Here is a 12,532-nt window from a genome sequence, read left to right as displayed (position 1 = left end):
CGTCTGTATTACCACTGCGTTATTACACAGTAACTACATAATAACTACACATGAACCATCCATTCATTTTAGAGTGTAATTTTAACACTGCACTCCAATAATGTTCCTGTGTAGTTATGTAGGTACAGTGTAGTTATAGAATGGTATTAGTCAATGTGATGTGATGTGATTAGGTGACCTTGTTACATCACAGTTATTCCACAGTAATTATGTTATGTAAAGCATACTTCCTTCAACTGATCTGTAGTTGATCAAAAACATACACATATGTAATTACATAGGCTGCACTTGTGTAAGCCATCTGTAATACTGACTAAATCATCAGCAGTTACAATGTTGCTGCATATGTTATTCATGTGTAACTACACAGTTATTAGACACATTTAATATAAAGCGGGACCAATTTTTCTCCAGCGTCCTAAAAAAGGTACATTTACTTAGAAATGCAAATACACTGGTTGTTACTCAACACTACAGAAACCGGAACCTACAAAGCACAGATCACATGCAGTGGTTATGCAAAAGTTTGCGCTCCCCCTGGTCAAACGACATGATGCGTTGAGCTGTGAAAACGAGTAGACGTCCTCTACAGAGAGCACACGTCTGCACGCGATGAGACTTTTCTAGCAGAAAATGGTCCTTGGCTTATTTTTTCAGACCTGATTATTAAAATTAAGTGTGCAGGGATCCTTTTGGAGGCCTTGAGGCAACATTGCGTGAGGATGGTAAGAAATTACACAGGACCACGTTCCCTGAAGTGGTGAGACCCGGCTTGTGACCGGCTAAATCCATTCCACTGTCGCACAATGTTGCTTCTAGGCAACAAACACATTTGTGCAAAATCTCATAAAAAAAAAAAATAAATAAAAAAAAGATACTGACTGTTAAAAAAGAGGTTTAAATGTGCCCGACAGGAGATATGACCAAACACATGCTTTTCACAGACTTACTCAAACTCTTCTCTTTATTGTTAACCCTAATCACTGTCATCAGATCAAAACCTCGTATCTCCAAAACAGCGACTTTACAGGAGAAGGAAAAAAACCTACTTTACTTTTAATGTAAGTCAATGGAACCAGACGTCTTTCCAAGTCATTTTGGGCCTTTAGTTTTGGTCCATTCATCATGAAATCTCCATACAGTTAAAAGAACAACAGGTATTTTCAAATGATGTCAAAAAGTGAAAAATACGAGGTTTTGTCCCGACAGCAGAGATATGCATGACGCTATTGTAAAGTGAGGAAAGTGAGTTTGCTGCTCTGAAGCAACATCGCGCAACAGAGGGTTAATGCACAATTACTGCTTATTCACTGAACTTAACATCCTGACAAAACATAAAACGTGCCAATGTTACGGCACATTATATATTTTGTTTTCTAATATGTTAAAACTCAAATAAACCGAAATAAACCGAAAACAAAAACAAGAAAAATGTGTTTTCCCAGCTGATATGATCTCTTTGGAAAACGTTAAACAGAAACCGGTCCCCATTAGCAATGCTGGCATTCTGGGCTAAATGCAGACACTTAAAAATAGAGGTTCCCAAGTGGTTCTTGGCTTGGATGCACAGTTCTAGGAACTGGTATAGGACCTTTACTCCATCGTGTGGTTATACTTCAGTTGTAGAGGATGTGCTCACTTACTTTCACATAGGAAATCAAGCAAAACGTCATGTAAGCAAAGGTGGAACTATATTTTCTGCAAGAATACATAATGACTGTGTATTAAACCCCCCTCCCTCATCTCTCCTCACACCACCCCCCCCCTCCCCTCAGTGAGGGTGCGGTGCTTTTAATTCAACAAAACACATTTATTGTCACTGCACACACACATTAGGCTCTGAGTGATGAGTGGGGAACATCTCATCGCCGTCGGCTCGTCCTACTCCATCTTCCGCAGAGCGCTGCACAGGGTTCCCACCTCACCTGAAACAGAACCCAAAAACAAATCCCCCGTTTTACTACAATACTAAGCTTCCCTGCACAAAGAGGTTTGGTCCATTATTAAAGATATGGTCTCAAAAGGAACCACACCATGAAGGACACGTGATTCTCTGGACACCCTGAGTTAATATTAATGTCATTGGTCAATATGAACTGAAGAGTTCATAACAGACCACGGGTTTAGCATTCTTTAGAAAAGATAAGAGTTCCATGTAGAACCGCAAACCCTCAAAGAACCCTTTGCATTCTTCAGATTGGTGGAGAATGTGCTGTAGATGGTTCTATGTCGAACTCGTTTGAGAAAGGTTCTATGCAGTAACAAAAAGAGTTCCCCTATTGTATCAAGCTTAACATCACAACAATGGAAAAACTCTTTGTTCTATGTAGAACCACAAACGCTCATAGAACCCTTTGCATGAGTAAAGGGTTTTCTGCATGGTGAAACTGTTCTTCAGACAGAAGGAGAATGTGCTGTGGATGGGTTCCACTATTGTTACCAGCCACAGAACCCTTTTTTTGGAACTATATAGAATCCCTTATGCTAAGAATGTACCTAATACCAAAAAGAGTTCTTTGATTCATATAATGGAACCCTTTCTGGTGCTATTTGGAACCATTTATTATCAGAGAAGAGCCCTTTAACCAAGTAAAAAAGGACCCTTTTTGGTGCTAGATAGAACCATTCTCAACAAAAAGGCTCATTAAGTGCTCATTAAGCCTCACAGGAAGCTGCATGCAGACTACACTTTTAAAAAGGTGGTTCTGTATGGAACCACGAGTTCTATATTGAACCACTTCATGCTTAAACGGTTCTTTGCTTGGAGAAATCGCTCTTCAGATTGATGGAGAATATGTGGTATACAGTCCTAAGTTGCACCAGATAGGGCTCTTCTATTGATACAATGTCAAACAATAGGTGAACCCTTATTGGTGCTATATAGAACCACTTTCAAATAGGTTGCGTATAGAACCATAAACAACACATTCTCCTGAAGAATCATGATCTGAAGAATCATTTTATCATACAAAGAACCATTTAAGCATGAAATGGTTCTATATCGAATCCATGGCTCTAAACAGAACCACTGCCTTAAAAAAAAAAAATGGTTCTTTAAGGGTTCTTTACTAAAGTGTCCTTTCGGTCAGTACGGTCTAATCTCAGCAATCACTGAGCAAAAGCCCCTGATAATAATCCAGGTTCCAGCTGTTTGTCATTATTCATTTAAAAATTAATCTCTGATCTACTTGAACAGAGAACATTAACCCTGTAAATGAGATGATGGATGAAGACGTACTGTTGATGTTGTTAGCCAGGTTCCTCAGCTGCTGCATGCTGTCCAGAACCTCAATGCTCTGAGTGTAGGCATTGTAGCGCACAGAGAACGGTCTCGGAATGGTGGACGCGTACTTCCTGTAATGTGGAGGAGACACATTAATCAGACGGATGAAGGTTCTCCAGTGAACAACGCTGGAGTGGTTCTTCAGATGCTTTACCTGACTTTCTCTTTGCCATCCTCAAAGCTTTCAGCCACGAAGTAGATCGGCTGGAACTCGGTGATGGGGTATTTCTGCATGCAGGTCTTCTCTGGCTCGAAGGGCAGAACCTTTGGCTTGTCAGTTAAACAGTACTGCAGAAAACAGACGGTTCATTTGATTCTACTGTATTACCTTATTACTGTGTTTGCTTTCCCTTAAGAGTCATGCTAGACATTACAGTACATTTCTTATGCTTAAAAAATGACCATTGTCCATGCACTGATAGTTCACTCTAACTTATAAAGGAGCCTAAAAAGGAGTGATACTATACAACCAGGGGCACCCAAACCAAAACAGGATATGCACACATATATATGTACATGAAAAAGGGTCTTTAATTCAGCCTCATTCAGCTGTCTTCCATGAAATCAGCCCCCAGTCAGCTCTCCGGATGACTCTGCGATCGGTAACTGGTGTGTGGGGGTGTGGTAATCAGGAAGTGTGGGTTGAGTGTGTTTCCAGTAGTGCAGACTTCCTCTGCTCTTCTGTGTCTGATGTAACTGTGTGACTGAGCTGATATAATGCATGTTCCCTACTGAACCAGTAACCTACTCTGCAGGACTTCTTCCCCCACTGACACATTTAACCTGGACTTCGGGGGTGAGCTACTAACCCACTGCCTCAGTGCACAGCAAGAGGTCAGCTCATAGGTTTGGTAACCTTCTGTACCGGAACTAAAGCTAAAAAACAAGGTGAATTATTGCCCCGGGCTTGGAATAAATCCTGCATTGAAAACTGCTGGGAATCGCAAACCTCAATTCCAAAAAAAAAATATGGGACAGTATGTGAAATGCCAAAAAAACAGAAAGCAGTAATCAAAAAATTCTGTTTTACATGTATTGAATTGTAAAACGGTACAAATGTACAATATATTGATGTATTACTTTATGCACGTGCGTCCCTGAAAAAGAAGTTGTCTTATGTTGCTCCAAAATGTACATTTATATCTTTTAGTGACCAGGACAGATCCAGACATTGGGACTTTATGCTGGTGACAGTTTGAATTTATAAATCCAATTGAATTCCCAAATCTGAAATGTTACCAGTGTAAAGTTCAAAAGTGGACTCAGAAAAACCCGAATTGTTACCAGCATAAAGTTCAACAGTGGAGTGAATTCACATGTCCGAATTGTTACCAGAGTAAAGTTCAAAAGTGAAGTAAATTCATAAATCTGAATTGTTAACAGCGTAAAGTTCAAAAGTGGAGTAGATTTACAAATCCGAACTGTTACCAAGTTCAAAAGTGGATTCAATTCCCAAATATGAATTAATACCAACTAAAAGTTCATAAGTGAAATGATTTCACAAATTTGAATTGTTACCAGCATAAAGGTCAAGGTGGAGTGAATTCACATATCCAAATTGTTATCAGTGTAAAGTTCAAAAGTGGACTTACAAATCTGAATTTTTATCAGCATAAAATTGAAAAGTTGAGTGAATTCACAAATCTGAATTGTTAACAGAGTAAAGTTAAAAAAATGGAGTAGATTTACAAATCCGAACTGTTACCAAGTTCAAAGGTGAATTCACAAATCTGAATGGTTACCATGGTAAAGTTCAAAAATGGATTAAAACTTCAAAGGTGGAGTGAATTTACAAATCTGAATTGTTACCAGTGTAAAGTTCAAAAGTGAAGTGAATTCACAAATCCAAATTGTTACCAGAGTAAAGTTAAAAAGTGGAGTGGATTTACAAACCCGAATCTGTAAAGTTCAAAAGTGGATTCACAAATCTAAAAATTTACCAGTGTAAAGTTCAAAAGTCAGGATGCGTCATGTACCTCATGGTACAAGGGGTATTACTGGGTAAGTTGCACACTGGGTAAGTAGAGGCACCAATAATGACTCACCCCATGCATGGATCACAGCATATCGAATCACAGCATCACTGCTTTCTGTTTTTATTTGCATTCCACTCACTGTCCCAGTTTTTTTGGAATTGAGGTTTATAAAGAATCTGGGTATGGGAATAACTTTACATGTCTCAACACACACATATTCTTACCTGCAGCTCCCCAAATGATGAAAGCAGTCCTGCTCCATAGGCCTTGATTTCACTGCCTTGCTTGCAAAGCCCGAACTCCACGGTGAACCAGTAGACCTGCAAACACATTACAGTGATCCATCTTGACTGATTCAATGCTTTGTTCACTTGATCCATAAGATAATGTCTTGATTAAGATTAATTTATTGTTACACTCTTAAAAAAAAAAAAAAGGATTCCTTAGAGTGAAACCAAAGAAAAGCCACTTAAGTTCTCTAAAGAATCTTTGCTAACATTATACTTCAACTCAGTGACATAACATTGACATAAAGAGGTCATGGAAACTGACAGATGCCACAATATTTGCTGTCATGACGGCCTACTAAAGTACTGCTAACATGACAGTGTAATGACTGTATAATATTACTGAATGAAGTCTGTCGCATCAACTCATGACAGCTAATGACATCTGTCGTGACATGCTCATGGCGTGGTTATGTCAATGTTATGTAGAAAAGTTCAGGTAAAGCTGTTACTGAATACACCAGCACTTTCTTTAAATTCTTTAAAAACTGAAAGGTAGAGCTGGGCAATATGATGAAATTTTATGATTATCGTATAAAATTATATGACAATATGCTTTTCTGAATATATTGTGGACACTGGCAGTTCTAAAAGAACACTGACTTATTACATTTCATTATTATTATAACATTAGTTATAACATTATTATTATTATTATTATTATAACATTATTATAGAATCTTTAAATGTGGCACTATGGGTTCTATTTTGTCTGTTACAACTTATGGTAACACTTTATTTGAAGGCTACCTACATAAGGACTTCATGACGCATTCATAAGCGCTGAATAATGTGTTTATGAAGCACTACTTGAACATTTATTAAGTGCTTATGTCGGTTCTCGCAACCTGACATAAGATGTTTTATGAAATAAATGACATTGTACTGACATAATAAGAATAAACTAATTGAACATATTTACAGCACTAAATACATTTAAAACACTATACATAACTATTTATGTCAGCATTCTTAAGACGACATTGTATTAATATCAGGTGAAATATGCCTGGAAACCACCCCCTCTTCCCTCCATGGCATGGATAAGATGATTGATGCGATTATGTATAGGGTTTAAATATGTTTAGTGCTGTAAATATGTTCAACGTTTATTCATATTATGTCAGTACAATGTCATTTATTTCACATCTTATGTCAGGCTGCGAGAACCGACATAAACACTTAATAAATGTTCAAGCAGTGCTTCATAAACACATTATTCAGTGCTTATGAATGCGTCATAAAGCCCTTATGTAGGTAGCCTTCAAATAAAGTGTTACCCAACTTATATCTCAGAGAAACTAAATACCAGCATGTGTATCATGCATCACAATCCCTGAAAGACGACAATTCTCAACCCCAAATGATGAGAGCAGACATGCTCCATAAGCCTTGACTTCATCGCCAGAGCTCACTGAAGATTGTGTAAATGTCTTGAAGTCACGTTATACAATACTTTTGACATATTCCCCAGCCCAGAAAGGCTCTTTAGGCAACCAGGATTAGTTCTATCTATGGCTCTGCTCCAAACAACCCTTTCTAGCACCTTTATTTTTCAGGAGCGCATGATATACTCACTGTTGCAAGCTTCTCAATGTACTCATCTGGGGCAGCCAAGGAAGCCAAGCCAATTTCCTGATCAGGAAGAAAGGAACATTTTTTATGCAGCTTGCATTCCTCTCACATTCTGCTCTTACGTTAGACTATATTAAAAAATTAACGTGGTAAATAATTCAATCTATGGATGCATCATGCCGGATTTTCTCTGTAATACACTGTAAGGGTGCGTTTATATAGATATAGAAGCATCAAACCTGTGAGAACTGAGCAAAACTGGGGTCAGCAAACAGAGGAACGTGTCCCAGCAGCTCATGGCAGATGTCTCTGAAAAAAAATACAATTTCACATATTTTTTTTATAATGGCTTTGAAGCATTCTTCATTGCATTATTAGTTCCCTTCTATCAATGTTTTAGTCATATTTTAGTCAGATTCTTTGTTATGACTATTGTTTCATGTTAAACTGTCACTGTGACTTAACCCCTTTAATGGCCTAAAGTGTTATTACACATATCTATAACCTAAGAATAGCTCAGCCAGTTTGCGCTGAAATCCCTGCAGTTACTGAATAATAAGACTTAGTATGTAATTAAGACTGGGATTTTAAGGGGTTATTGCTTTGATCATGTTCTAGGTCAAAAATAGATTAAATTAGACTTTTCACTGTGCAGAGTGATCAGAAGCGCAAAATACAGTATCATTTAAATGTATACAACAGTTACAGTAGTTCCAGCCACGCAAGCTGGTTGAAAGGCGTTCTAACTGTCGCCATAACATGTTTTTTTTTTTACAAGCCCTGTATCACTCTGCTGAGACGGGGTTGCTAAGCAACGAGTTTGACAGCTGTAGGAGACGCTCAAGCCATTTGAATGTTTTTACTTCTTACTTTGCCACAAACAGAAAACGGACAGCGTTAAGACCACATCTGACCGACAGCCGATCTGGTCTGACTCTGAAGACGAGACGACGCTAAATTCCCAAACTGTCGTCACCACTGAGCAGCTTTTCAGTCGGCAGCTGTGGCAGAAGAACAGCTGAACAACCTGGAATCAGCCAGAAATGAACCCAACACCATTCACCAAACTAAATGGGCTGTAAGAAGCTTCACAGACCGGCTGGAACAAAACAACATTAATACTGATCTGGACAAACTGAGCTGAACCTGATATTGGGTCAGTTTTATGGCTCGGTCTGATTTGGTCCGACTCTGAAGATCAGACCACAAGTCTGGCGAATGGTGTTGGGTTCATTGAAAAGCTGCTCAGTGGCGACGACAGTTTGGGAATTTAGTGTAAGGAGCTGGAGAACGAACTGCCGGCTGAGCAGCGAGTGGGCGGAGCTCGTTACTCTGACGTACCACCAAGCTGCTCGTTAAGGAGCTCTAATTAGGAGGAAGGAACTGAACATTAAATCATATTAAACGCCGCGTTCACGGCCAGTTTATTCATTTCTTACTGTATTTATTTAACTGCTGTATTAAAGCAGTAGAGACACTCGAGGAGGGAGTTATCACTATAACATCACGGCTGTGATGATCTACAGCCACCGAATCACAGCCATGATGTTATTTCACGATAACACACTCCCTCTCAGGTTTCACTGCTCAAATAAAGTGCAAGAAAGTAACCAAAAATTGGCAGTTTTGATATGTACAAATAAGGACAGTAGAGTGGTAAAAACAAAGATGTTGCAAGTATAAATATAATATACATGTATACAGAGCGAGTGGAGAGAATGCAAATGTAGATAGTATGCACTGTCAGAGCAACACATGTAAAAAATAGTATTATATTGTCATATTTAAATTTTTTGCAACATACAATCAATGAATAATTGTGTATACACTTGCATACAAAAGTTTTAGCACCCCTTACATGTTTTCTAAGGGAAATTAAGTCACACATTCTCTACACAGAATGCACTTCTGCACATTTTAGAGCAGAGTTACTATTTGTTTTATAAATTTAAAATGACAATAAAAATGGCCTATGCTGAGGTTTTCACATTATATTTTATTTTTTTCCAAAATGATAAACTCTAAACTGTGCACTAAAATTTGCAATAATACAGTATGTTCCCTGTAGAGGTGTGAGAGATGCATTCATTTATTTCCACTGAGAAAATCAACAAAATATGTAATGATCAGGGGTGATAAAGTTTTGGCAACAATTTATTTGGAGTGGTCCTTTATAGATGATTCATAAACTCTTAACAGATCATTAGTGACGCATCAACAACATAGTGAAGTAGCAGTAGTGAAGCATCTGAATACACTGAAGTAAATATTTGTAGATGTTAATTTTAACGTGTATAAGATATCCATTAAGTTGATGTTTTCTTAATGTGTTACTTCCATTACACAAATCCTAACCCTCACTCTAGCCCTAATCCTAACCTTAACCTCAACCCAAAACCTAATCCTAACCCTCACTCTAGCCCTAATCCTAATCTTAACCTCAACCCAAAACCTAATCCTAACCCTCACTCTAGCCCTAATCCTAACCTTAACCTCAACCCAAAACCTAATCCTAACCCTCACTCTAGCCCTAATCCTAATCCTAACCTTAACCTCAACCCAAAACCTAATCCTAACCCTCACTCTAGCCCTAATCCTAATCCTAACCTTAACCTCAACCCAAAACCTAATCCTAACCCTAAACATAACCTCAACCCAAAACCTAATTCTAACCCTCACTCTAGCCCTAATCCTAATCCTAACCTTAACCTCAACCCAAAACGTAATCCTAACCCTCAGCCTGGCTCCAATCCTAACCCTAAACTTAACCTCAACCCAAAACCTAATTCTAACCCTCACCTTGGCCCTAATCCTAATCTTAACCTCAACCCAAAACCTTATTCTTGCCCTCACCCTGGCCCTAATCCTAACCCTAACCTTAACCTCAACCCAAAACCTAATCCTAACCCTCACCTTGGCCCTAGTCCTAATCCTAACCTCAACCCAAAACCTAATTCTAACCTTCACCCTGGGCCTAATCCTAACCATAACCGCACCCCAAAACCTAATCCTAATCCTCACTCTAGCCCTAATCCTAACCCTAAACTTAACCTCAACCCAAAACCTAATTCTAACCCTCACCTTGGCCCTAATCCTAACCTTAACCTCAACCCAAAACCTAATTCTAACCCTCACCCTGCCCCTAAATCTAACCTTAACCTCAAACCAAAACCTAATCCTAACCCTCAGCCTGGCCCTAATCCTAATCCTAACCTTAACCTCAACCCAGAACTCACATGTTTTTCATAGGTTGAGTGTGTTTGATCTAAACTTGCGGACCCCTCAAAATAAAGTGTCACCAAACTTTTGCATCTGACAGTCGGTGCTGTGTGGGGCTGTACTCACGGCTCCGGCGTGTACATGGGATTGGAGCCGTGCCGGATATACTGAGTGGAATGGAACACACGGAAAGCCAGACCAGCCAGGAAGTCACGAGAAGACAGCAGCCCTGCCACGGGCCGCAAACGGAAACCGGTGCATGCTGGGAAAAAACAGGGCAAGCTTGTTATCTCAACTGTTGCTCTGATAAATGAAGTAAGTGGGACTGTATGAGGTCACGGTTTAATCCTCGTGTGGTGTTCAGGTCTGCGGGAATCATTTCCAATTACACGTGGTGCTGGGCTGAACCCGCGGGAGTAAAAGTGTGGAGGTACTGTGTCCTTCACTCTGTTCACCTCCTACATGGCCTGCATGTTATTGTGTGTGTGTGAGGGTGGACAACATGGACAAGCTGCTGACTGGCTACAGCTGCTACAGTAGAACCCGACGTTGGCCACTTGTGATATTTTAAACATCTGGTATTTTTACATAAATTGTTGCTGCGGTATTGATTGAATAAACCAGTAATGTGGTGGGTCCACCAGACCACTGAGTAACACACACATCAACACCACCAAGGGTTAATCAGCAGATGAACTGCAGTTCAATTTATCGGCTTGCAGGTTTCATCTTCCAGTTTTCCGAGATGCCCGGATGGGACATTAGTACTGACCTCTGGACACTGTACTGAACTAATGCACTGAATCTGCTTGATTACAATGCACATCATTATCACGAGCAACATATCGCTGCTGTCGGATCAAAACCTCGGATCTCCAAAATGGTAACTTTACAGGAGAAGGAAAAAACCTACTTTACTTTTAATGTAAGTCAATGGAACGAGAATGTTTTCCAAGTCATTTTGGCCCGTTTCTCTTCGTCCGTTCATCATGAAATTTACCTACAATGTAAAGGACAACAGGCGTTTTCAAACCATGTCAAAAACTGAAAAATGACAAAAATGGAGATACGAGGTTTTGTGCCGACAGCAGCGATATATTATGTCAACCACAGTTTTTGCCAGAAGTACACATAAAAAAAAGATAGTTCAAAGGTTCTTTATTGAAGAAAATGGTTCTGTACAGAACCATACGGACTCAAAGAGCCGTTTACATCATTAAAGGGTTCTTTGTATCATGAAAAGGTATTTCAGCTTGATGCTGAAGATGGCGCTAAATACGACCATTTGAAAAGGATTTGATACAGATATAGAACCCATTTTGGTGCTATACAAAGCCCTTTTCGAATAGTTTCTACTTAGAACCATCTTCAGTACATACTGCATCCATCTGAAGATCCTTTTCATGATGCAAAGAACCCTTTATTCATGCAGATGGCTCTTTGAGTCTTCATGGTTCAACACAGAACCATGTTCTTCACTAAAGAACCATCTTTAAGAACGTAAGTAAACTGAAGGACGAAGCTGCGTGTGGGACTGATGTACACTTCTAAGTAAATGCAGTGAGCTCAGTGCGCCTCACCGCCCGTGTCCAGCTCAGTAACTCACACTGCAGGTAGCGCGAGACGTCCTCCAGCTGGGGGATGTTGTCCTCGCGGTAGCCGCAGTACTCCTCCAGCAGCGGGAAGACGCGGTTGTGCTCGTGGCAGGCGTGAGTCGGGTACAGCTCCTTCAGCTCCTTGAACACCGTCCCCCACGTGGCTTTCTCCGCCTCCGTGTACTCCACGCGCGGGATGGGCTGACCGCTGAGAGTGGAACAGGAGAGGAACGACTGAAGGAGGTTCTGCACACTTTTCAGAGCACTAAGAGATGCAGAATCTCAGAAGCAGATGCACTAGTATTACAAGTTCTTCTAATTCTAATAATAATAATAATAAAGTTATTATTATTATTATTATTATTATTATTATTATCATCTAGTACCTGCTTATGTAATTAGGTTTATGTTGCTCTGTTTCTGTAACAGTTTAGGTTATGTAAACACTAGAAGCATTATTATTATTATTATTAGCAGCAGCATGAATTTATGACGGATTCAATTAAATCAGCTGTTGGTTGTTAATTTTTAAGGTTTTAACAAATAACACACACACACACCTAAACCACTTATCCCTCTGGGTTTAGAAATAATAAT

General features: G+C 39.5%; 1 protein-coding gene across 2 annotated transcripts in view; it reads right to left on the bottom strand.

The window, feature by feature from the left end:
• Window positions 1–1,789: 1,789 nt before the first annotated feature.
• The window catches only part of pah (phenylalanine hydroxylase), a 30,143-nt gene continuing 19,400 nt past the window's right edge, over window positions 1,790–12,532 (bottom strand). For both annotated transcript variants that reach the window (XM_017715406.2, XM_017715407.2), the window contains exons 6-13: window positions 11,947–12,143; window positions 10,467–10,602; window positions 7,361–7,430; window positions 7,125–7,181; window positions 5,484–5,579; window positions 3,438–3,571; window positions 3,239–3,354; window positions 1,790–1,925 (exon numbers count right to left, since the gene is read on the bottom strand). In XM_017715406.2, the coding sequence (XP_017570895.1) occupies window positions 1,882–1,925; window positions 3,239–3,354; window positions 3,438–3,571; window positions 5,484–5,579; window positions 7,125–7,181; window positions 7,361–7,430; window positions 10,467–10,602; window positions 11,947–12,143 (850 nt within the window). In that variant the 3' untranslated portion in view covers window positions 1,790–1,881. The remainder of the gene's footprint in view (window positions 1,926–3,238; window positions 3,355–3,437; window positions 3,572–5,483; window positions 5,580–7,124; window positions 7,182–7,360; window positions 7,431–10,466; window positions 10,603–11,946; window positions 12,144–12,532) is intronic.

Source organism: Pygocentrus nattereri, chromosome 1 (genome assembly GCF_015220715.1).
Source record: "Pygocentrus nattereri isolate fPygNat1 chromosome 1, fPygNat1.pri, whole genome shotgun sequence".
Taxonomy (NCBI): domain Eukaryota; kingdom Metazoa; phylum Chordata; class Actinopteri; order Characiformes; family Serrasalmidae; genus Pygocentrus; species Pygocentrus nattereri.
Note: the sequence above shows the minus strand (reverse complement) of the source record. Positions and strands in the feature narration are given on the sequence as shown.